Source organism: Labrus bergylta, chromosome 5, assembly GCF_963930695.1.
Source record: "Labrus bergylta chromosome 5, fLabBer1.1, whole genome shotgun sequence".
Taxonomy (NCBI): Eukaryota; Metazoa; Chordata; class Actinopteri; order Labriformes; family Labridae; genus Labrus; species Labrus bergylta.
In genome coordinates this window covers 31573000-31599600 of record NC_089199.1, presented here as the reverse complement: position 1 = coordinate 31599600, position 26601 = coordinate 31573000, and the positions used below count along the sequence as shown (strand labels likewise).

At 38.7% G+C, this 26601-nt stretch overlaps 2 protein-coding genes across 4 annotated transcripts in view; one reads left to right on the top strand and one right to left on the bottom strand.

Moving 5' to 3' along the window:
• The window catches only part of LOC136179323 (NLR family CARD domain-containing protein 3-like), a 30030-nt gene extending 23271 nt beyond the window's left edge, over positions 1 to 6759 (top strand). For all 3 annotated transcript variants that reach the window (XM_065955495.1, XM_065955496.1, XM_065955494.1), the window contains one exon: positions 5254 to 6759. In XM_065955495.1, coding sequence (XP_065811567.1) covers positions 5254 to 5272 — 19 coding nt within the window. In that variant the 3' untranslated portion in view covers positions 5273 to 6759. The remainder of the gene's footprint in view (positions 1 to 5253) is intronic.
• An 8345-nt stretch (positions 6760 to 15104) lies between these two features.
• On the bottom strand, positions 15105 to 15392 carry LOC136179285 (neurofascin-like; the record flags this gene model as incomplete). Its single annotated transcript, XM_065955368.1, has 1 exon — positions 15105 to 15392. A coding segment is annotated over one exon (288 nt), but the record flags the coding sequence as incomplete, so codon positions are not given.
• Between the last annotated feature and the right edge of the window lie 11209 nt (positions 15393 to 26601).

The window sequence follows — 26601 nt, the reverse complement described above, 5'->3', positions numbered from 1 at the left end:
ACAGACATAAACAACAACAGGAGTACGCCCCGCGTTTTGAAAAGTTCCACTCGATATTCTGTTATAGTTCAGTCCTGAATCAACAGCAAGCAGCTGTAGGTCTACATTAACAGATATTCTGTTATAGTTCAGTCCTGAATCAACAGCAAGCAGCTGTAGGTCTACATTAACAGATATTCTGTTATAGTTCAGTACTGAATCAACAGCAAGCAGCTGTAGGTCTACATTAACAGATATTCTGTTGTTTATTGGAGTTCAGCACACAATCGGCAGCAAGCAGCTGTACATTAACATTTTTAAAACGGAGCCAGGAGAAGCTTCAGTTTTGATGCATGTACGGACAGCGGACCTTATCGCTCCCCCTCCCTCTATCTCTCTCTCTAGAGCTCTGAAGCTGATGTGATTCTGCTCTCTTTTGATGTCTTAACACTCCGTAGGAGTCGAGAGGGATTTTTTAAAAAAGGCAGTTTTGCTATGTTGAACGCAGAGACTTAGGCTATAATAAAGCGGCGCTGTTTGCACGGAGCCTGCAGATCGGCGCCTGCACTCTCACGCGCTCTCTCTCTCTCTCTCCCCCGCTCTCTCTCTCTCTCCCCCGCTCTCTCTCTCTCTCCCCCGCTCTCTCTCGCTCTCTCAGGCACACAGCAATTTTATGAATTAATGAAAAATTAATTGAGAACAGGTTGGAAATATACTTGGGCCCAGGTATCGTGTTTGTGTGGGAAACACTGGAGACTAAATATTTCCAAACAGGTTGTTGGTATAAAGTTGTCATTTTGATTGTTCTGCACTTTTGTGTGTGCCAGTTCTAGCACTAGCCCTTATTAGGCCTACAGTGTGGCTGCCAGCAGTCAATAATAAATAATATTCTTTTTATGAATTAATTTGCCTCTTGCATGAAATGTGTGTAGAAATAGGCCTACAGTGTATTTTAACGTCTACCATAATGGTGGTTCTTGGAGAGCCAAATATTTTCGGAGGTGGTACGCAGGCTAAAAAGTTTGAGAACCACTGACCTAGAAGAAAGGAGAGAAGTCCAGGGGGCTCATCTATCAACAGTGTGTGAGCACGGATCTGTGCGTAATGAGGAAGAACATTCCCACACAAAGAGTGGAATTTATCAACTTGTTCTTTTACTTAGAAATGTGTGTAAATATAATATAATAGAATAGAATAGAATTACTTTATTGATCCCAAACTGGGAAATTGTGGCATTATATGAGTAAAAAACACAATGTTAGCAAATCTAAACATAATATAATATTAACTACAAAGTAAATAAGTACTAAAAATATCAAAACTAAGAATGTGAATATATACAACCAGGATTTAACTAAGCATTACTAGTCTTAAATAGGAAGATTAGATATGGAAGATTGAATGTAAATGTGCAAAAACAGAGTTGTAAATGGACAGTATTGACACAAGTTAAAGTGCATGAGTGTAGACATATTATAAGCAGAAACTATACAATATAACGGCGAGTAGTTTGTAAACACGCAGACACGCCGACACAAACACTTGAAGGAATCTTGGTGTTCATGTGTTACTTTTAATGACAGCTGTCCTTTTCTATCAGAAAGGTATCCTTAAATGACTTCCCCCACCAGCTCAGGTGTTCTACCTTAATATATATTCTGCCAGCGGTTCAATAGATAGTACGAACATCAATGGTGACAATGGATCCCCTCGTCTGGTACCTTTAGAGATCTTAAAAATACATTTACATTACTCCATTAACTCTAACTCTGGCATTAGGCTGCTTGTTCATAGCTTTCAACCAGCTTATAAAGTTGGTGTGAAGTCCAAATTTACTTCAGGTTTCAAACAGGTTCTTTGTTAATCTTCATGTCAAACACTTTTTTAATTCCAGCTCATCACAGACCGAGTCTTTACAAACTGACAGATGTTTACAGACACTTAAATGTCTGCTGTGTCTGTTTAGCGTCTTTTCAATGTCCGTCTTTTCTCCCTTATTAAACTCTGCTAATGTTGAGAAGTTTCACTGAAGTCTGATTCAGTCAGTTAGTGATATTTGATAAGGGGGCGTGTCTGTCTGTAAAAAGACTTCCTGGAAGGCTGGTCTCAAGTTTCCTCGATCCTCTGTGCTGAAAATAAGAGACCTGAGACGTCCATCAACATGGCGGCACAGAACGACTTCCGGTTCAAGCGACGAAAAATAAGAGACATGAGGAGTAGCCATTCAGATTGAGAGCAGTTAGACATTCTTCATCAAACTGATTAGAGCAAAATTAATGTTTGTTATTTTTCTGTTATTTGAAGTCAGAATAAATTCAGTTTAATGATCTCTGAAATATGACGTGAAGTTCTGTTAACTCTGCACCAAACAAAGAAATGTTCTTCAGAGGGACACTTTTTCATTTCCCTGTGAGGACACTTGAGATAAATCACTTGAACCTTTACATCAGCAAACGTTGAATCAGCACTTCCTCTTTCCCCTGAGTGTGTTTAGGTCTTAACATGACCTGTGCTCAGGTGTGTTGGTGGGGCGTTGCTGTCTCAGGGGGCAGAAAGCAGCTGCACCATGGACCAACAAAAACCTGCTCTAAAGTCATGGTGCAGTATTTCCATGCTATTTAAAGGCTCCATTAGTAAGATGGTGAGATGCACAGACACAGACAGGTTCACATTGTTCTTCCACAAGGCTCGTAACACACACAGGAACAGATTACACACAGCACACCTGTGAGACACTGCAGTTCATCCAGGTGGAAATAACTCTTTAAGGTGTGTTTAATGTCTGCTGTTATTTCTGTCCCAAAAGGCAGAGAAAATCAGAAACTGCTGCTGCTAGATTTAAACACAGTTTACATGAATCAACAGTAAACACATCACTCAACTGTGTGACATGATGATGATGCCTTCAAGGACTCTCAGTAAACACATCACTCAACTGTGTGACATGATGATGATGCCTTCAAGGACTCTCAGTAAACACATCACTCCACTGTCTGTGACATGATGATGATGCCTTCAAGGACTCTCAGTAAACACATCACTCAACTGTCTGTGACATGATGATTATGCCTTCAAGGACTCTCAGTAAACACATCACTCAACTGTCTGTGACACGATGATGATGCCTTCAAGGACTCTCAGTAAACACGTCACTCAACTGTCTCAGACATGATGATGATGCCTTCAAGGACTCTCAGTAAACACGTCACTCAACTGTCTCTGACATGATGATGCCTTCAAAGACTCTCTGTCCCTTTCAGCTTCAAGTCACCAACACGTGACCACGAGAGCTGAAAGGTGTCGTGCTACTTTCCACGCCCACTTCACTTCTGAGCAGGACTGAAGTCCCTGCTGCTCTTCATACTGGATGTTCTGTATCACTGATAATCAGAATAATCATGACAACGATGATATTATATGATCAGAATAATAATAATAACTTTATTTATATAGCAGCTTTTAAAAACAGAGGTTTACAAAGTGCTTTGACAAACAGCAAAAACAAGAACAAACTAAAGCAAACACAGAAGAACATAAACAACAACAAGAACATAACAAATACAAAATACTAAAAATAATTAAATACAATTCAACAGAAAAGAACCCAAAGTGCACGATACCCAACAGATATATATAACCCGACCATCACAAGAACCATCACAAGAACCACCATAAGAACCATCATAAGAACCATCACAAGAACCATCACAAGAACCATCATAAGAACCATCACAAGAACCATCACAAGAACCACCATAAGAACCATCACAAGAACCATCACAAGAACCATCATAAGAACCATCACAAGAACCATCACAAGAACCATCACAAGAACCATCACAAGAACCCAGGAAACACAAGAACCATCACAAGAACCATCATAAGAACCATCACAAGAACCATCACAAGAACCCAGGAAACACAAGAACCATCATAAGAACCATCATAAGAACCATCACAAGAACCATCATAAGAACCATCATAAGAACCATCATAAGAACCATCACAAGAACCTTCACAAGAACCATCATAAGAACCATCATAAGAACCATCATAAGAACCATCACAAGAACCATCACAAGAACCATCATAACAACCATCATAAGAACCATCACAAGAACCATCACAAGAACCATCACAAGAACCATCATAAGAACCATCACAAGAACCATCACAAGAACCATCATAAGAACCATCACAAGAACCATCACAAGAACCCAGGAAACACAAGAACCATCATAAGAACCATCATAAGAACCATCATAAGAACCATCACAAGAACCTTCACAAGAACCATCATAAGGACCATCATAAGAACCATCACAAGAACCATCACAAGAACCATCAAAAGAACCATCACAAGAACCTTCACAAGAACCATCATAAGAACCATCATAAGAACCATCACAAGAACCATCACAAGAACCATCACAAGAACCTTCACAAGAACCATCATAAGAACCATCACAAGAACCATCATAAGAACCATCACAAGAACCTTCACAAGAACCATCATAAGAACCATCATAAGAACCATCACAAGAACCATCACAAGAACCATCATAAGAACCCAGGAAACACAAGAACCATCACAAGAACCATCATAAGAACCCAACAACACGAGCTGAGACCAAGAGGAGCAAAGATTTAAAAAGATGTAAGAAACTAAAAGAGATAAAAGCAAATGAAAAGATAACAGCAATAAGAAGGTAAGAGCAGAAAAAGAAATAGAAACAAGTGGTTAAAGGATAAATAAAAACTATAATATTAATAATAATAAAAAGTATATATAAATATAAAACATAAATAGACAAAGTAAGTAAGATCATTAAGTTAAAACATAAGAGGAGTTAAGATAAGAGCATAAATAAAAGACAGTAAGAAGTAACAGAAGATAAAAATAGTTAAACCAGTAAGAAAAGACATTAAGAAGACGACATCACATAAAAACAAGTCTGTAAAAGTACGTTTTAAGAAGGGATTTAAAAGAATTGAGGGAGTCTGCGAGTCTTATCTCCTCAGGGAGGTCGTTCCAAAGTCGAGGGGCCCTGACTGAAAAGGCCCGGTCACCTTTAGTTTTAAGTCTCGACTTTGGAACGACCAGGAGGCCCCCACCTGAGGATCTAAGACTGCGGGCTGGCTCATATGGTGTCAGTAGCTCTGTTATATAGCTTGGAGCGAGCCCCGTTCGTGTTTATCATGAATAATATAAAGAATCATCATGAAGTCTCTCTCAGAGTCTAATCTCTCATTTATGTCTTTTTATATCAACAGGTGGAGGTGGAGTCTTTAAAGAGAGGATCCTGCTGATCACAGAGCTGGAAGCAGCAGCTGGTGTGTTGGTGAGTCTTTAACTGGGCTGTGTTACTGGGAGACTGACGGACCAATCACAGTGCAGATGACTCTCAGTGCTGCAGTCTGAGCTGCTCTGAGATCAGCTCCACCGTCACACACAGGACCATGACCTCGGACATTTTTCTATTCTCATGTTCTGAATTTAAACTGCTTCATGACTCAACGACCGAAGATGAACTCTTTGATTTGTATATAAATGTTTCTGTTGCAGCGCCACCCTGTGGACATGTGTAGTGGTGCAGGTTATTCATTGACTCATATTCACAGATAACAGTAGAAGTTGATTCCAGCTGTGCAAGTTAAAGTGTGAAGTTCTGCTTTTAACCACGAGTCGTTGGTCGTCTGATAATAAATCAGTCGTCTCTTTGTTGGATCAAAACAAAGAGGAGGCTTCACTGAGTTTTTAAAAGAACTACAAACAGGATGTCTGGATCCAGGTGCAGAGTCAGCACCTGAATATTTGATGTTATATGAGATGATATAAAAAGAGCTGAATAACATGCAGACTCAATCATTGATATTCATTCATCATGTCAGGGTAACAACGGACACTTTATCAAACTATCTTTATTTTTAACTTCTGATGTTTATTACACTTTGATGTTTGAACCTTCTGTTTTTATTATCTCAGGATTTTAAATAGAAATAAATTCAATCTGTGGAGGGTTTTATTTAAATAATAATTCATGTTTAGGTTCTGTTGCTGCTATCACTGCTTTCTGCCAGCAGGTGTCACTGTTTCCACAGTTTCCTCCCAGACTGATCGATCTGAAGAGATTATTTCTGTGTCAGGAAACACAAAGAAAGATAGATGATGCCAGCTCTTTTATTTGTTCTTATGTTTTTATATTTCATGTTCAAGTTTAATGTCTCTTTTTGTAATCACTGCCCCCTAGTGGACAGGAGTGTGGAGCGATTCAAAGGCAGAAAAATAATCTTTGACTGGACTTCTGTAATGAAGTGAAGTGTGAAGGAAGTTGAGCTTTCTTTGAGTCTCTCTGTAGTTTGTAACTGAATACTTGGACTCTTCTTCACTTTAGAGGGAACATGTTCTCCACATTTCTTCAACACATTCTCTACGAGTTCCTCGTCTGATCTAATTAACCCCGTGTTTTAAGATGGGCTGGTGTTTCTGCTCTTGGTGTAAAGCCAGACACAGTGATCTTTCTGTCATGTTGTTCATGTGTGTTACTCTTGATAATTCACTCAAATAATGTCTCTATATTCTACAAGTGATTTACTTTTTAAATAACTGACACCATGTCAACACAAAGTTTCACTGCTTCCAATCCGCCTCTTATACGACGGCCATGTTGCATTAAATAACATCAACCACTTCTGTTTATTAAATATCACAGTCTGGATTTTATTAAGGCTGTACATTAATCTTCTTTGAAATTAAACTTCATTTGACTCAAACATGAAGTTGGTGTTATTTTCTGATGTTTATGTTTTTGTCCTCTTGACTCGTTTGTTTTCAGATGTTCATCAGGCTCCAGGTCCCATCGAGGAAAAGTTCATTCCTCATGATTTAATTCATGAAGCCGACCTGAAGTTTTGGATGACACAGTAAATATAGACTTTAGTTCAGTATATAATTCATATCATTATTTTAGTTTCGTTGTGGACAAAAAAAAGCAGATTGGAGCATATTCCAGACAGACACAGCATGTCCCGGTTACCATAGTAACAGTCCCTGTAACCATAGTAACTCACTGTCCCTGTACCCTTAGTAAACCACTGTTCATGTTACCACGGTAACAGTCTGTCCCTGTGTAACTTTAGTAATTATAGAATTTCCCTCGGTATCAATAAAGTATCTCTGTAACTCACTGTCCCTGTAGGCTAACCTTAATAACACACTTTCTGTCTATCTGTAACCATAGTAACTCACTGTACAATATAATCTAGTTTGTTGAATAAAGAGAAGTTTTTTACGTCTTGTTTCTGATAATAAAAACATGTTTTGAACAAAATAAATCCACAGAAAGCGGAACAAAAGGCTGCAGCACCTCCACCGTCGGTAGGATACTTTATAGTGTGACACACAGCGGAAGGAAACAGCGCGAGCACCAGATTTGAACGCAGCTACATTTCCTCTCAGACTTTCCTGTTGTCCTAGTTCATCTTTTTTTAAAGTTGAATAAAACCACAACAACGTGTTCAGCTGAGAGTCTGAGAGAGTTTATCAACCAGCGACTAACGGCTGCTGCGGAAGACATTTTTGTAGTTTTTAAAAGAACTATCGTGGAGTACGAGGAAGAGATCGATCGTCAGCGCAGACTGCTGGATATCGTTTCGAAACCTCACATCATCTTACACAGAGCAGGGGAGGAGTTAACTAAATGATTTGAAATGAATATACAGAGATGTTTGATTAGTTTTGTTCCCAGTGGTGTTACTAAAACAGTGGAGTGGTGGGAACATTTAAAAAAAACTGATTTCTAAGCCTAACCATTAAGTCGTGACATTAGCATATTTGTTATTTTCTCCTTTAATAAAACATAAACGCCATCAGTGACCTCAAATTACGACTGAACTATTTGAATCCCTCTAATGTATCTTCTTCATATTCTGTTGTTAATATTTTGAATGGTCTGCTGATGCAAAGTTGAGCCTGAAGAAGTGAGTATACTCTGAATTAGTCCCTAAATGTTTTAAGGGTCCCGTCCTAATCGGCCTCTGTTGTAATCAGTGACATGGAAAACTCCTGCAGATTTAGTTCAGCTAATAAATGAGCCTTTTGTTTTTACACACTGACACTCTTCTGCTGCTCGACTTAAAGGAGTAGAGATTGTTATGAAGTCAACATAAAGCTCAGAAGAGGAGCAGATCTGATCTTTTTAATGTTGACAGACTTCAGACTGAAACACCTACATGCCTTTACGTCTCCTCATTCCTGAGCAGTGTTAGAGGTGATGTGTTACATCTTTGGAGACTTTTATGTTATGTTAACATGTATGGACCGGACCCTGGAATTAGAAGTGCTCACTTTAGTAGGGGTCCAGATAATGGCACAACGTGCTGTAGTTTGGTACCATAGCTTTGGTACGTGTCCCTAAATATTTCACATATTAAGTCGCTCACCTCTAAAATATTTGTACAATAATTGTAAGAGCAGCGGGCTACCTTTTGCTTCTAACTGTTATTTTTGGTTTGTGGTGAACAATGAGAGAAAAAGTGATGAAAAGTTCAAAAACACTCTTTGACAGGCCCTTTAAACATTTCTTCTGCATCATATCTGGATATCTTTACCTGTAATAGTCGGTTTTGGAGTACCTCTGTAAACCTTTCATGACTTTACAATATAAAAGCAGATGTTTTATGAAAGAAGTCTCGCGAGAAAGTGGGAGAACGCAGGTAAGCCTATATTTAAATTAAATAATTTACTTGTAAAACTACAAGTGTTGAGACTCATCTCACAGCTAAATACATCTGTCATGTTTTAATGAATTATTATAAAATCTCGGGTTTCTTTCCAGATGAAAACGTGACAAACCGAAACATGACGTCCTCGTCCACGAGATTTAAACTTCATATTTACAGTCTGAGGTTTGACCGTTAGCTCGAGTCCTCTTTTAAATCTAACTGTTTGTTACTCACCTCATGAAGAGTTGTTTTCATCCTCTCCAGTGAAGAAAATCTCCCTCAGGTGAACCCGGAAGTTGTCCGAAGATAGAAACGTATTAATTATTCGGTCTACTTTCAGGTGAGCATCAATCAGCAGCAGTAACGTCCCGCCAGAAGTGGCAGGAAGTGACGTCGGAGAAATATGAAAGGTTTTGTAAAAACATTTCTCTTTACTACGGAGCCCCTGAAGTCCAAAAAGGTCAAAAAATAATAATAAATAAAAACTTGTGCGCACAATATATACATTTTATTTTTTTATTTTACTTTTTAGGACTTCAGGGGCTCCTTACTTTCCCGTTTAAATATATAATTACAAATAAAATGAAGTAATTTCTATTTAAAATATTACATAAATACAATCCCAACTAATAACTGACAACTAATACTAAATGTGTGTTTGTAAACATTTCCTTCCTGTTTTCAAAAGATGAACCTTTTAAAACTAAAAACTATTGAACACCTTCTTTTGCAGTTTTCATGACACTGCTTTTTTTGTTTGATTTAGAAAAATACCTTTAAGGAAACTTGGAAAAAATATAAATCCAACAAGAATTGACTTTTTAATTAATTTTCAAGTCCAATTTATCAGCAAATAAATATTAATTAATCTGTTTTTTTATGTGGGCAAAATATTAAATTCATAAAACTAAATGGCTGAACAAATAACCCTCCTTTTATAGTTTAAAACTACAGATCTGAAAAACCCTGAACAGTAAAAGTGGTTTAGTTAATTGATTGATGGATGTTTGTGTTGTACAGTTATAATTATGTTCAATGTTTATAGTTGTCCTTATTGTTGATAAAAAGACGTGTAGATGTCTACAACATATTGAACATGTCTGTCCATGCATTTGATGTTCATGACTCTGTAATGGTAATTTCATCCAATAAAAAATAAGTAAAGAAAAGTTGGATTTATCCTTGACTTATTTAGCCTTATTAGTGTTTTTGCTTTTATTATCTTTATCTTTAATGTTATAACTTTTGTACATTGAGAGCACAGTTACCAAAGACAAATTCCTTGTGGTGTGTGTCTCAGCATACATGACCAATAAAGCTGATTCTGATTCTGATCTTTGCAATGAAAATGAAATGTTGCTTTAAAAACGAGACAAAAGCTCAGAGATGAACAGAAGCACCAGGCGTCAGGAGGTAGAGAAAAGGAGATAGCTTTACTATAAAGAAGGCGTCGCTAGCAGAAGTTGCAACATCTCATCATACACGCATACATGGTGAATATATTTATGCCATTTTCTGTTGAGTATGTACCTTACAAAAGCTGTTATTTTTGCGTGTCGAAGCGAGACTTTGACGAGCTGCTCTGATACACATGGTAAAAACAAGAAGATGCTAACATGAGAAGTCATACAAAAAGCCAAACAGCATGTGATCAATCATTTTTTTAAAATCCAGTCGCAAATCTCGTATGTGCACCGGTCAAATTGTAAGACATTGAAGTATTTTGAAAATGAGACACACGAGAAGCTGACAGTTTCTTTTTCTTTTCCTCCATGAAAGGTGAGCTGAGGTGACGCAGACAGTAAAAAGAGACGCTCAGCTCCGTGTGCACCTTCAATTTATCGTGCACAAAACAAAAAGGACAAGAAAAAAAAAAAGCACTGAGTTTCAGCAAGTATGCATAATTCTCTTTTCTTTGTAATATAGCCAGTTTACAATATCCCCCCCCCTGCTGTGATCCACTTGAAGGGGAAAGAGAAAGGCCATGTGGGAAGAGCAGGGTGCAGGTTTCCAGACCAAATCCAGGAGAAAAAAAACTTCCAGTGAGTTCTGTGAGAAAGTTCAGACTTTTGCTCCCAATCCAGTTTTTGATTTTTTTTTCTTCCTGTTTTCTTCTATGTCAGCACCGTTTTTCTGTTTTTTTTTTTGTTGAGGTTTCTGTGCTAGGTGCAAGAGTGAACATACTGAGAAACAAATGACGACAGAGAAACAAAACAGCCAGCTGATTCAAACTCAGGATATTGCTTTGAGTTTCTGCAGAAGGAGAGAAGGGGAACGCAGGATTTTAGACGAGGGGATTAGAGGGCAGAGAGGATGGGAAATTGGAGAATAATCTGTGAATCAGATTTTATTTGAATGCATTTTCTGGATGTGCGTATATGCTACCTCCCATGTCAGGGGCCTTCTTCAGGTTTTGCAGAGTCAGCACTATTTCAAGTGTTCCTGCAAATTGAGACAAAAACTGCAGCTGACCTTTGTCCAAATATGGTCATAGGAAGGAGGCTCACTTACATGTGACCCTTCTGAACTTTGAAGTTCCTGTGTGAAACTTTAAACAGGATTTAAATAAGAGATGAATATATTTGCACTGCCTCTTTCAGAGTTAAATGGATGGTGAAGCGGGAAGTGGATATCTGTGTGACTGACGAGATGCTATCGCAGCAACGCGTCAAGCAAGATAAAGATGTAACAAGCCTGTCAAAAATACAAATATGGTCACATGACCTCTAAGAAAGTGAAGGCAACTGACTAACCAAAAGTCAGGTTGATGTCAGCTTCTTAAATTTAGTCTAAAATGATGTCACGTCCACCTTTATTCCCCTGAAATGGGAGGAGCTATACTCCAGCATCGCAGGCCTGTTAGCTGAAAGGCATTATGGGAAGAGTTATGGGAGTGTATGCGGTGGTCTCAGAAAGATGTAGACACTTGAAAGGGGGGGAGGGGGAGGGGGTTTGTTCAAATATCTCAGAAAACGCTCGATTCTTCGGCCTATACTATAGCAGCTTGAGTTCGACGTAGCTACAACTGCAGGAGCACTTACATCTTATTTACATCATAGACAATCTAACGTATTCCTCTCTCACAATATAGAATCCAAACCATCATCAAACGAGGGAGCGATCGACTCGCCACAGTCAGAACCAGATTCAACAAAAGTCAAAGAGAAAAGGGGCGACACGGAGTGAGGGGGTGATTCTTGTTTCTTCTTCAGAGTGCAAATGTTAGTCAAAGCTAGCTGACGGACTGAACCGTCCAGACAGAATTGTCACTTTTTTATTTCCTTTCATTTCCGGATAAAGCATTTTTTATTTTTTTTACTCTGGGGGAATCGACCTTTAAATATTTACAAGGATAAGAGATTTTGTTTCAGGACTTACACGTACAGAACATGAGTCAAATAAATAACAAGTACAGATATGAAGTTCCTGTGTGCTGGAGGAGTTATGTTACATAAATCTGAATAACACAGATGAGCGTTAATACATCATGAGTAGGAGGAGAGCAGCACGATACACAGATCATCTTTCACTGGACGCTGACATGTTGTTGTTGTTTTGTTTACAGAAAACATGTGGGACATACTGAAGAGTTGAACGCTTCTCATGACGACACATCTTTGATTTTGGCTGTTTGACGATGATCAAAAATGTGTTCATAACAATAATTAAATTAAAGACTAATATATTAATACTATCCACATGATGTCATAAATAGAAATATAAAATAAATATGTAAAATACAATGTGAGCTGCAGCTGCTGACCGCAGTAAAGATCTATGTTGATTCAGGGTTTCATAGTGCCGTTAGGTAACAGTTTGAGTTCGAGCACTCGGTGAACGTTAAGTATCAAACTGAATAAAGACGTTCAAGCATCATCACCGACAGTCCATCAGTCTGCTCAACAGAGCGACGTCATGACAACATGTGACTTCTACCATCTTGTTCTGGTACTCAAACTGATTTCTTCTTTTTCTTTCTCTGCTAAAGAAACGAAAAGGTAAGCTGACAGGCTTTTTTTTTCTCCAAAGGTGGCTGTGAATTCAATGTTTATATTTTCATGCTGTGAATCTTTTCTCAAACTTTAATTCAAGGTTTCTATGTGGTCTTTTATTTTTTTTTTAAATTGATTGAATTCATTAAAACTACAGGGGAAGGAAAGAGGAGGTGTTTGTGCTGAGGTGTGTTCAGACTAAAGAGTTCAGGAGCGTTAGACGTGGTTCCCATTGCATATGAACTAAAATACTGTAAAGGCTTGAAAATCATGATTTGGGGCGCCAGGGGCCCAGCGGTTAGGTCGCACCCCATGTGCGGACACTATAGGTCTCCAAGTGTGCAACCCCGGGTTCAAGTCCAACCTTTGGTACCTTTACCTCATGTCATTCACTTCTCTTTCTCCCTGATTCTCTTCTCTACTCACTGTCCTCTGAAGGACAGGAACAGAAAGAACTCTCAGTAGAAGTTGATGTTATTAGCTCCCTGACGGCTAACAAATGCACACAAGCTCTTTAGAATTTGTCTGAGGTTTTTCCACTTTAAAGGTCACATATCGTCCTCCTCTTTAACCAGTTTAAATAAGTCTCAGAGCTCCTCAAAACATGTGTGTGAAGTTTCTTGTTCTAAATCCACTCTGACCCTGTATTTGATCATGCCTATAAACCCCTCTATTTCAGCCCTGCTCAGAACTGGCTGTTTCTGTGTCTGTACCTTTAAATATGTAAATGAGCTGTGTCTGACCACGCCCCCTCTCTGGAAGGGCTTGGGTGTACCCGGTGCTTTTCTCGCTCCATGTCCTATTGTTTACGGTGAGAAGGCAGACTCAGAGGGCAGAACAAACACCTAGCTGTGGGAGTGTCACCCACCTGGGGGAGGGGCTACTGCCCTTTGTGATGTCATTAAGGGAAAATCTAATAATCCAGGGCAACCTTTTAGTCTGAACACACCTAAAGGATCCCAGCCTCTCATGCTGCATTCATGTCCTTTGGGAAATATCATATCAGAAGTTTTCTGCTTGGAACTAATATAAATCTGTTCAAATGGGACCTAAAGACGGATCGGGAACTTTGTGGTTGGATCCAGAGAATACTCTTGCATGAATCTTGACATATTTTTAAATCTCTTTCACCCGTCGTTAGTGATTTTTTTTTGTTTGTGGATTGACAATGCAATGCTTGATTTGGTATAAAAACACACTTTAAGAAGTATTGCTCACCAGTTCATGCGTGTAACGAAACCTCTAAAAGCCGACAGCTCCTAAAGGAAGCCCGCTGTAATTGTTCCCATTTGACATGAATGCAGCATTAGCCTGCATGCTAACTAGGAAACCACCGAGTCGTAGTCCACTGTCGTTCCTCAAAACAAAACTACATTTCCTCTCTGCGGCCTTCCCGTTTTTCTTGCACTAAGTTTCTATCATGCTCCAAAAAAGAATCATCTTTAGATAAATGGGGCTTCGTTATAACACACTGTAAAAGGGGGCTCGCTGCTTGTGGTAGAAATAGCCTTCTGTTGTTTTTTTTAACATCTGCACTACAACATTGGATTAGAGGTAAGAAAAACATCGTACAAGGCAAAGTGATTAAAAGCATGTGATTAAGCCTGCAAGTGGTAAAAAAAAAGAAACCCAAAGTGTGTACTTTTACAAACCAGATTGAAACCAAAGACTGGTGTTGAGGAGGTGATAGTGCATAGATTTGCATGGCACTAAAAGGCGTGCCAGGACTGAATACAGCACTCGATGACTCGTCTACCAGCTGTGGAAAAAACTGAAATCTTTCACTGCGTAAATATCAATATTATAAACATATCTGCCGGCATCCTGTGGAGTTTGATGATTAGAAGCTGATATGTTACAGGACGGGGTGTGAGTGTGTGTCGGGGGGGGACCTCGTGTGGCGTCTTAACGGGGGATGCTACACAGAGGGGTTTTTTTCGAGGGGGAAGGAGCGCACAGAAGCGGTTTGAAGATGTTTTAGAGCAGAAACAAACCGAAGAAAAAAAATCTCTAAAGGACGCTTGTTGAGGCCTCCGAGTGCTGAAAGCTGCCCTGAAGGCACACTTCAAGTCTGTGTGGGTAAAGGGCAGGCAGAGAGCACAGAGGGGAAACCAGTACTGTCCACTTTGTCCGAGCGTCACCTCCCAACGGGCCGTTCTCATCGAGCTGGAAACTTCAAAATAAAGGCTTGTGGTCTAACTCTGCTCCTGTTTTCCTCCCGGGTCTTTATAAGCAGAGGAAAGCCCACGCCACCTCCAGACAGGTCCTGCTGCGTCTACTCTGTGTTAATGTGTTTCATATATTAATATATTCATGTGTGTGTGTGTGTGTGTCAGGTGTGTGGTGTCAGGATTTGTCGGAGCAGGTGTCATCTAGTCCCCCTCCCCCCCCCGTGTTGCTGCTACAGCGCTACGGCAAGGAGTAGATGGCGTTGACAGGCGAGGTGGCCTCAGAGCTCTCGTTGCCCTCCGTCTCGTCCTTGTCCTTCTTCACCGTGTACTGGCCGATGAAAGAGCCGTCCTCGTTGAACTGGCCGTCGCCGCCCTCGCCGTAGTCCACCAGGCTGTCGTCGCTTTCCTTCACGTTGCCGTCCAGCGACGTCTGGCTGCCCTGCAGAGGTTTGTTGTCCTCGTCGCTGCTGCAGAAGGGGGAGGGGGGAGGAGGAGAGTTAGAACGGGAGCGGGGTGATGTTGAATACCGTCAGCTGGAGGTGGGACCGTTTCCTTTCCATCGGCAGAGGTTAGTCAGGCACAGGAGAGTGAAAAGTTAAGGGGATTGCAGGTAAAGAAATGATGTTAAAGTCATTTTTTAGGCTTTTCTCTTGAAAACTCTTCATCAAGTGTTTGTCCAGGTCACACACTCAAATTTGTTTAATGTTCATTTCTTTTCCATGTTTGATTTAAAGGATAGGTTTGAATAGTTTTAATTCTACATCCTATACTTCTGGTACAAAGTCTTAAAATGGGGCAACATGAGAGCATGAGAACATGGGAGCATCATACCATTTAGAATACACATGCTCAAAAGAGTCAAACACATTAAATTCTGCTATTCTAAAATAATTTATTTTTGAATAGTTAAGGACGAGACCTCTCGTTCAGTATTCATGAAGGATTTGGAGGGCCAAGGTCTTTGTTAGTTATAGATGGATGGATCCTTTATTGTCATTGCAGATCACTACACAATGAAATTCAGTCCAGCCTAAACCCCTTCACAATCTTTGCAGACATTATTTTTTCCAAGATGGCAGCACCTGCTCTGAGTGGTTTGGCAGGCTCCACTCATGTGCAGAAATCTTTTAACATCGCTGTTTTTAATCTCTTTAATCTACTCTGGAAGATATTTTTTCTGGCCTTTAAAGTTTCTGCATGTTATCTTGAAACTGTGCATGAAAAGCAAAGGCAAACATGGACAAAACAATACCGGCCTCCACCTTCTCACCTGTGGCTTTCTTCTACTGCTGCCTGTTTTAGTCACCTGCAATGCACCTGAGACTCAGGCCACAAAAGCGCACCATCCTCACTATGTTACCGATCCACTGGGCATTTTATCCGAAAAATCACAACTGAATCTCTTTGGATTTGGTTACGTCGCAGTCTTCACGCGGTTTCTTAAGGATGACCGTGCTCAGGTGCTCAAGCCAGTACTCACAACTACAATCAGGCGGAAGAACAGCCCGTCTTCAGCCAAAATACTACTACTGCTGCTACTACTATCGGGAGATATCCATCTAAATCCCGGGCCCCTTTTCCGCCTAGCAGCCAATCCGACGTTGCAAGATATCAGCCCGATGCAGTCAGAATCACCCAAAGTGTCTAAACCTCTCCAACCGGTTATTACATCCACAACCCCCCCGCAACTCACCCTGACTAGTCCAGTCATCGATGCTGGAAACGGCGCGCTGGGTTGTCGGGAACCAACAGGTGCTCTGGGAGAGCCTGCCGGGCTTGTTCCATCCCTCGGGCTCGGACGGGAGCTTGGAGCGGAGTCATGATGCAGCACTTGTTGACCGCTGGTACTGACATTGGGGTGAGTTCGGTGCCTCGTATTTATCCATACAGTACGCCTGATATCTGTCATCCTCATGGTGAACCCCCGATGACAGCTGACGAATGTCAACAAACACGGAGTCCCGTGAGGGCCAAAATACACTTAACTAATCGCGCAAAACTGAAACAGAGGCAGTTAAGACTCTTAACTGTGAATCATGCCAAAATCATCTGGAACTCTGAAACTAAACCCAAAGGAATCCTGGGAGGACATATAAATATCAGAAGCATACTACCAAAAATAGACCAGATACGAAATGTACTTATTGATTCTAATCTGGATTTTTTGTGTATATCTGAGAGTTGGTTAAATCCCAATGTTCCTACCAACCTTATTAACAGACCAGAATACACAGGCTACAGGAGAGATAGGCTTAAGGGAAGGGGAGGGGGTGTTTTAATTTATATTAGGGAGCATTTTAAATGCCTAGAGCTTGAACTGAATTCAAACTTGGAGTGCATGGGATTGAATGTAATTCTCTCTCCTAACATGAAATGTAATATTGCTGTGCTTTACAATCCTCCATCACATGATGTACATTTCTATAATGAACTGAAGAAGCTTCTTTCTGTTGTTGACAACTCTTGTGAATGTATGTTGTTTGGGGATTTTAACATTAACTGGTTGGAAAAAAGTGGTAAATCAAAATTAAAGCCAATTATGGAGAAATTTAAATACAAACAGCGGGTTGATAGACCAACTCGAATCACAAGAAAGACTGAAACCCTTATTGATCTAATTTTTACAAATAGACCAGAGAGAGTAACAAAAATATACAATCTCATTACTGGCCTTTCGGACCACAACATGACACTGATGGTAAGAAAGCTAACTAGAAAACACCTAATCCACCACAATAAAACAGAAAATCTAATTTTAACAACAGCAATTCCCAAGTCAAAAATAGCTGACTTTGAACATGATTTGAAGGAAGTCAACTGGGAACAGGTAACTAAAGAATCAGATCTAAACCACAGTGCAAACATTTTTGCCTCTACCCTATGTGAATTATTAAATAAATACACAAAAATCTGGAAAAGTAGACCCAAGAAATACTCTCTTCCATGGATTAATAGTGATATCCTTCAGATCATAAAAAAGCGAGATCTTGCTCTTAAAAGGTCTCTAATAACTAAAAACAACACTGACCACCTTATTTACACTGGCTTGAGGAACAAAGTGGTGTCTGAACTGTGCAAGGCCAAGACAAATCACTTCTCCAAACTCATTGAAGAGGCCAGTGGCAGTAGTTCTACATTGTGGCAACACATAAACAAACTAACTAACTCCAGTAAGCAAAAGCACCCCAAAATAAACTGTCTTAAAGTCTGTGATAATTTAATTCATAGTAACGAGTCTATTGCAAATGCTTTTTTATTTAGAGCGTACAAGAGTTAGCGAGTCATTTCAAAACTACAGAGTCATCTCCTGAAGAACCTGACCATGATCGCACAGACTCCTTTTGTATAAAAGTGGTATCACATGACAAAGTTAAAAAGATGATTTTTAACATGAGTAACTCCATGTCAAAGGATATTCATAGCCTTCATGCTGCATTAATCAAAAAACACCAGAGCTATTTGTTTGAGCCAATTACTTACTTAGTCAACCTGTCAATACAAACAAAAAAATTCCCAGATAGCTGGAAAACTGCAATAATTACCCCAGTTTTTAAATCAGGAGACAAGGACATAGCAAGTAATTACAGGCCTATTGCTATTCTCCCTGTAGTCTCAAAGATTCTGGAGAAGATTGTAGCTGAGCAATTGATGGAACATTTAGAGTCTAACCAATTGCTTCATCCACAGCAGTTTGGGTTTAGACAAAAATATTCCACTGAAACAGCAAACTGCTATTTGCTTGAAAATATTAAAGCTCCACTGAATAAAGGAAGTGTTGTTGGGGCAGTGTTCTTGGACCTGAAAAAGGCCTTTGACACTGTCAATCACACTATTTTACTGAATAAATTAAAGCAATTCCAAATGTCATCAGAAGCTCTGCAGTGGTTTAAATCTTACCTGGGGGGGAGACAGCAATGTGTTAGGGTCAATGGGGTGAAGTCTCATCTGCATGCCAACAGTATGGGAGTACCACAAGGGTCTGTACTTGGTCCACTGTTGTTCTCAGTGTACATCAATGACCTACCAAACTGCTGTCCAGGCACCAACTGCCAGATGTATGCAGATGATACCGTTATCCATGTGTCCACTAACCAGCTAGCTTAGCAGGTGAGCACCTAACAGAGGCATTACGTAATGTTTCCAAATGGCTCGAGTTGTCTCATTTAACTATTAATGTTAAGAAAACTGTTGCCATGTGCTTCTCCATACGTAACAGATCTGGAAACGATGTATTTGATGTACGGATTAAGAATGAAGCAATTGAAGTAGTAAAAGAAGTTAAGTATCCAGGCATCATCATGGATGAGAATTTAAAATTTGACAGTCAGTATAAGTACATTGTGAAGAAGGTCAAACCAAATCTAAATTGTTTTTGTTTTATTAGAAGGGATATTTCATGTCAAACTGCCAAATTATACATGCATGCAATGATTTTTTCACATCTGTCATATTGCATCACATTATGGTCCCAAACTTCTCCAACTACATTAAAACCTATTGTTTCTTTATATAAGCAGACAATAAAAGTCATGGACCAGCAACCTATGAGATGGCATCACTGCGGCATTTAAAAAAAAACACAACCTTTTAACCTTGGACAATTTTATGGATTTTAGTAACCTTAAACTGTTTTTTAAATGTGTAAATAATCATGTGTCACCACTGTTATCTGAATTAGCCATTAGGCGTCGGAGCTCTCGTAGGGCAGTCACACAAGCCTCCGTCAGCGGTAATTGTCTTGTCCCAATGTACAAGACATCTTTTGGCCAGTCTGCTTTCTCTGCAAAGGGGGCAAAACTTTGGAACTCTCTGCCCACTGGCATAAAATTAGAGAGCAACAGTAATGCTTTTAACAGAGGACTCAAACAATGGCTAAAATCAAAACAACAGTGCTCACATGAATAGCTTCTGACTGGTTTATTGTTTGATCATACTGCCTTTGCTCTACGGTTCTATTTATTTATTCTCCCATTATTGTTTTCTCTGTTATATCGCTTTTCTCCCTATCTTAATTGTTTTCCTTTCTAAAGCCTCCTGTGGACCGGTGTTGAGAACTAGCATGCTTGCTAAAACACTTAAACAATGCATCTGGTATTCCAATGTATCTGTGATGTCCATGCCAAATAAAGTCTATTATTATTATTATTACTTTAACAAAATATTTTTAAATAATTAAAAGATATAGAAAGTAAGCAAGTTTATGGCACATAAGGATGATTTTTACAAAATCAAGAAAAAGAAGCTGTCATGTGTTACCAGAGATTGTACTCTTTCAAAAACCAACCTCTTCTTCATCATTCCCCCCACAAATTAAAAAATAAATGCATATGCTCAATAATGATATTAGAATTAAGTCTTCTCATGGGAGATAGGAGCTCAGCTGTTGAGTAGATAATACAATTACATTATAAGGAGTTGGATTTTATTGCAATCCCAATTGTTAGATAGATGTAGTTGTTGGTGTTCATAGTCTTTGTAATTTCATATGTATGTTCTACGAAAATGTTAATGTTTGTAATAAATGTAAAAAAATGTCATCAATGTAATTTTTTATTCGTGAAAGATTATTCATATTTGAAAAATGCTTGTATGTGTGTTTATTGCAAAATATTAAAAGTGTAACATGTAGCTCTGAAAGAGCGTATCAAATTGGTACTGTCACATTTAAAACACTGCAGAGAGCTGTGCTGTGTAAGGGAGCTTGACAGTGGATTTCTCCGAAAGCACACAGTAAAAGTACTTCATAGTACCCGTGCATGTAGTCTTAGAAGTCTTAAGTCCAACCATATCAGAATCATGGTGTACTTATGTAAGAAATATATATATAATTATTGTTTTCTCCAAGAAAACTTTTTTTTTTTTTAATTGTGAACACCTTATTTTGAAAAACGGAAGTTACGGCAGACTCGCAGAATTATTCTCACACTAACTTCCCCGACCTCCGAAGCTATTCCCTGAACAGTATTCTGTTTCCTCCCGTTTCATACACGTGTATCTCATAGTCAGTTTTATGGTCAGACTTCGGCATTTAGCACTTGACGTCATCGCTCTCTCTGTCTGTTACTCCTGCTCGCTCTGGAGTCCGGAGCATTTACCATAAAGATCAGAATACGTGGGCACTTCAGATTTAGGGGCGGCTCACTTCACCATGTAAACTCGAGGAGCGGCTGGCTTGACCGCAGTAATCAGCTGGCTATCCAGCGCGAGCCACATGCGTAAATGGATAAGAGGGGAGATGACTGCTAGAAGTCAGAGACGTCGTATTTAAGTTTATGTTCTGCTTGTTCAACAGTCGTTTGATGTATAGATATTTTTAACATTCAGAGAGGATTTGATTTGCAGTTTGAATCTTCTTTTTTTTCTTTTGGCGCTCGTGATTTTCCTTTGGCGCTGGTTAAAACCTCTTTGGGGGGCGCCAAAGAATTCTCTCTGCAGGAAAAACCCTGATATTGAAGCAGCCAAACTGCTGTTAGTCTCTGGAAACAGTCTCAGACGGTTTGCTGGTTTCTGAGTGTAAATTGATGATATTTAACTTTAAGTGTGTTTCAAAACTCTGATTGTTGCTGGATGTGTTTAAACTTTTATCTGTTCGTCGTTCTAAACTTGTTAACATTTGGTTTAATGTGTCTGTAGAATTTGAGTCTTTATGTGATAATAATATAAGACTATGTTTGCCAAAATAAATGTTTAATTCACTTAGATTAACTTCTATTCTTCTTTTGAAGAAATTATTGATGTTGTTAAAGATTTTGAGTAAGAACTCAACAGACTACAACAATATTGATATGACATTGGTGAAAAGTATAATTAACTCTGTGATAAAACCTTTCACATATATCTGCAATCAATCCCTGAAAAATGGTGTCTTTCCAAATAACATGAAAATTGCGAAGGTTATACCAATATATAATTCCTGAACACATTTTCTTAAACTACAGACCGGTCTCTTTACTGCCACAATTCTCCAAAATACTGGAAAAACTATACTATGTAAGACTACATGATTTTATTACTAAACACAATATACTGTATGATCAACAGTATGGATTTAGAAACAACAGGACCACCTCAATGGCACTCATAGAATTTGTAGAAGAGATCACAACAGCCGTCGAAACAAAGATTATGCCGTAGGAGTTTTCCTGGATCTTCAAAAAGCATTTGACACAGTTGACCATAACTTATTACAAATAAAACTACAGAAATATGGAATCAGAGGAGTTGCACTCACTTGGCTCATCAGTTACTTAGACAACAGATATCAATATGTTCAAATCAATCATGCTCAATCACAACAGAAGAAGTTAAAGTGTGGAGTTCCCCAAGGTTCAGTGTCGGGGGCCATTATTATTTCTTCTGTACATCAATAACATATGTGAAGTCTCCTGTATTTTAAAAACTATTTTATTTGCAGATGACACAAATTTACTATGCTGTGGGGACAATCTGGAAAAACTTTTGGATACAGTGGGAAATGAATTAAAGAAACTGAAGAGTTGGTTTGACTCAAATAAACTAACATTGAACTTAAATAAAACCAAATTTATCATCTTTGGGAACCGATCAACTGGCTTGACCAAGAAACTTATGATTAATGATGTGGAAATTGAAAGAGTGGCTGAAATAAAATTTCTTGGAGTTATTGTAGACAATAATTATTTATTTATTTTTATTTTACAGGGACATATTAATAAACATTTCAGTAAATATGCCGAGTTAGCCAAAAGGCTCATTTTCATCTGTTGTCCCTGGCCAGATTTTATAAAAGGCTCCCTAAAAAAAAAAAACAAATTCAAACATTGCTAAAAGCTACAAAAACAAGTATTAGTAAAAGCACGTATCCAATAACCTCATAAAAAGTAAATGTAACGTGCACACAACAAGACAACATGTAACACAATATACAATAAACAAGTAGAAATTACAAATTACAGAAGGCCACATAAAAAACATTGAGTGAGCTATACCTGAAGCTCACCTCAACAGACAACTAACACGCAGGCCACATTCATTTAAAAAACAGCACACATTCATCAACAACCAGACACAAGGGGGCAGCAGCGAGCGGAACAGGTTTAGTGCTGGCAGATGTGGTTATCAAATAGCCAGTGTTTCAGATGTGAACTAAATGAACGATATGTGTTGCTCTCTCTGATAACTGTTGGGATGTTGTTCCATTCACGTGAGGCTGGAACAGAAAAGGCCGACTGACTAAAAACACACTTCCTTAGAGGAAAAATGCAGTCGCCTCTTGAGACACCCCTCCTGAAGTGATGTGTGTTTGCTTACAAACTCTCTGAGTGGGGGAGGGGCCAAACCATGTGAGATTTTATAAAGGAGCATTTTTGTGTTTAATCATGTTCTCCCAGCTCAGGAGGTTGTATTTTCTGAGGATTGAACAGTGGTGGAATTGCTTCGGTTTTTTGTCTAAAACTTTTATTGTCTGTTTATACAAAGACTGTAGTGGTTTTAATGTGGTGTGACTTGCCTGAGACTAGCTTGTCATACAGTAGGTCATATATGAGAAAATCATTGAATGCATGTACATGTTGGCTGCTTCAGTAGACATGGAGTTTCTGATAAATCTGAAGTTGGCAAGGTTAAATTTAATTTGTTTACAGACTTTTTTTTACATGTGCTTTAAAGTTCAGGTTGGAGTCAAGTACAATGCCAAGGTATTTGAATTCTTTTACAATCTGTAGTTTTTCTCCTGACACAAGTATATCTGGATCGGATATCTGGTTTGAGTCATTTGTTTTAGTGAAGAACATACCAACAGTTTCAGACACGTTAAGTTGGAGACAGCACTGATTAAGCCATGCTGTAATTTTGACCATTGCGGTTGTTAGTTTTGAAGCAACTTCTGCTTTTGTTAAACCACGCACATACAAAACTGTATCGTCAGCATACATTTGAATGTTAGCCTCAGGACACACAGATGGCAGGTCATTTACATACAAGCAGAATAAAAGTGGGCCCAGTATAGAAACCTGCGGAACGCCCGTGGACAAGGAGAGGGCGTCAGATTGATAATTAAGTATTCACACACTTTGAGAGCGGTTGGAGAGATATGATTCTACCCATTTAAGTGCATCAGCAGAAATTAAAGGTGGATAACTTAGATAGAAGAACCCTGTGATTTACAGTGTCAAATGCTTTTCTGAGATCCAGAAAGACAGCACCAACAATGCCACGGTTATCTAGCAGTGATTTGATTTTTTCAATGAAGAAGCAGTTAGCTGTCTCTGTTGAGTGGTTGGATCTGAATCCAAACTGCATTGGATGCAGGTGATAAGAGCTGTTGTTCAGGTGATGTATAATTTGCTCAGCCGCTGATTTCTCTGCAACTTTAGACATAATAGGAAGAATGCTGATGGGCCTATAATTGCGAGGGTGAATGGGGATCACCAGATGTGTACATTGGTGAAATAACGGCAGATTTCCACACCCTTGGGAATTCACCCTGTGATATTGAGAGATTAATGATTTTGGTGATGGGTTTGGCTAATGCTGCGCCAAGATCCTTAACCATTGTTGTGTCCATCCCAAAATCATCTTTTGCTTTTGATGGCTTGAGGGATCTAATAATTTCTGTGATCTTTGATTCACTAACATTTATAAAATGGAAAGCTGGCTCTGTTTTGTTTGCCAAGCACAGATTAACCTGCTTAGCAGAGAAGCTCTGTGCAATAGTTGCTACAGAATCGACAAAGTATCAATTAAGAGCTCCAGCTACTTCAGCTGGGTCCTTAGTCAGGTTTCCATTCAGGCTAAGTTCAATTTGTTTTCCTACTTTGGTTTGTTGACCCAGGAGCTTTTTTAACTGACTCCATATTAATTTAGAATTTCCCCTCGCCTCATTAATTATTGTCATAAAAAAATCAGCCCTAGCCTTCCTCAACCCTGCTATCACCTTATTTCTTAACATGGCAAAATGAATTTGTCGTGGAACAATCTGGTCTTAATGGCCATTTTCAGTGCCAGATCTCGCTCTTTCATCAGTTTTAAAATATCTGCATTTATCCAGGGAAGACTGTTCTTTTTATTCCTATACTTAAACTTACGAGAAAATTCTGTGTTGACACTATGCACTTTACTTGAGAATATTTGACTGCCCTCCTGCAAGTTTTTTCCGAAGAGCGAATCATTCTAATTGACGCTATTTATAGTGTTTTTAAAACATTCCTGCTTGTTCTTAGGAATTCTAAGAGATTCATTCTCTTTGGCAATTGAGGGGCTAAATCTCGTTTTTGTTAATTTTCTGATCACCAGAATAAGATTGTGGTCAGATATCCCAGTGATCATATTGAGAGATTTAGTAATTCTCTCAGGTCTGTTACTAAATACCAAGTCAATCTGAGTTTATTATCCTGGAAATCACACATACAATACATTAAGGCAAAAATATCAAAATCTATTGCAATTTTATTTAAAGTGAAAGGGCTGTTAAATCAACAGTCACTTTACACGTTGCACTGCTCCCTAATACTCCCATATATTAGTTAATGTGTGGAAGTAACTACAAAACAAATACAGAACCAGTGTTCATTCTCCAGAAAAGAGCCATAAGAATTATAACTAACTCCAACTACAGAGAACCAACCAACCCACTCTTCATCAAACTGAAAACACTGAAACTTAACGACTTGGTCGACTTTAAAACCACTCAAATCATGTACAAAGTTAAAAATGATCAGATACCGAACAGTATCCAAAAGTTTTTTCAGCAGAGGGACAGTAAACACAATCTCAAAGGAATATTTATGTTAAAAAAACCAGCAGTAAGGACCAACATGAAACTACACTGTATTACAACGAAGGGTGTTGATTTATGGAACAGCTGCAGTGATGAAATTAAAACATGTAAAACATTAGGACAGTTTAAACACATTTTCAAGAATAATATATTTAACAAATATAAAATTGAGCAGTCAATGGGAAAAATTGAATCAATATCAGTTGTAAGGTCTGTACCGTCTACCAATTGATGTGTGTAATACATTATATCTGTTGCTTTTGTTACTTCATTATCTGTATTATTCAACTTTATTTTTGAAAGCTTAGTCTTGGATTCATTTATTAAGCTAAAAAGATAAAAAGGGTAGGACTGGATAAGTTATTTAACTTCATCCTACACCCTTTTCGAACATGGACTGGTTAAGGAGAAATAATCGAGCCACTACAGAAAGTCTGCTTTGATTGCTGTTTGCTTTGTTTGTAATGTATATTTTATTTTATTTTAAAAACATGTTTGAAATAAAATTAAAAAATAATAATAATAATAATAATAATGTTTGACATTTTATTGATGTTGCTTATGTTCTTTTTAAAATCAGAATTCATGTTGTGAATGGTCTGAACCACTGGGCTTTATACTAGCAGAATTTATATAAAAATAATAATTGTATCCAACCTTTTCCAATTTGTTCATTACTTGTGAATAACATTCGGTTCCAACTGAAAAAGGCTCTGAGACCCACTTTTGGGTCCCGACCCATCTGTTTAGAAACACCACATTTTCCCAAAAGATGCAGAGGGCCCCCAAATGACTAAATCTGCCACTGGTTATACATGTGGGGCTGATGTTCCCTACACAAACCAAACTGTCCCTGGGATTAAGTGAACATTATTGTTGCCATAGTAACAAAGGGATCAAACCCAAAAACAAAGCAGCATAGGGGCTAACAGTCTGAAAACCACAACTATTGCTGAAGATGATCCCAGCTCACTTTGTT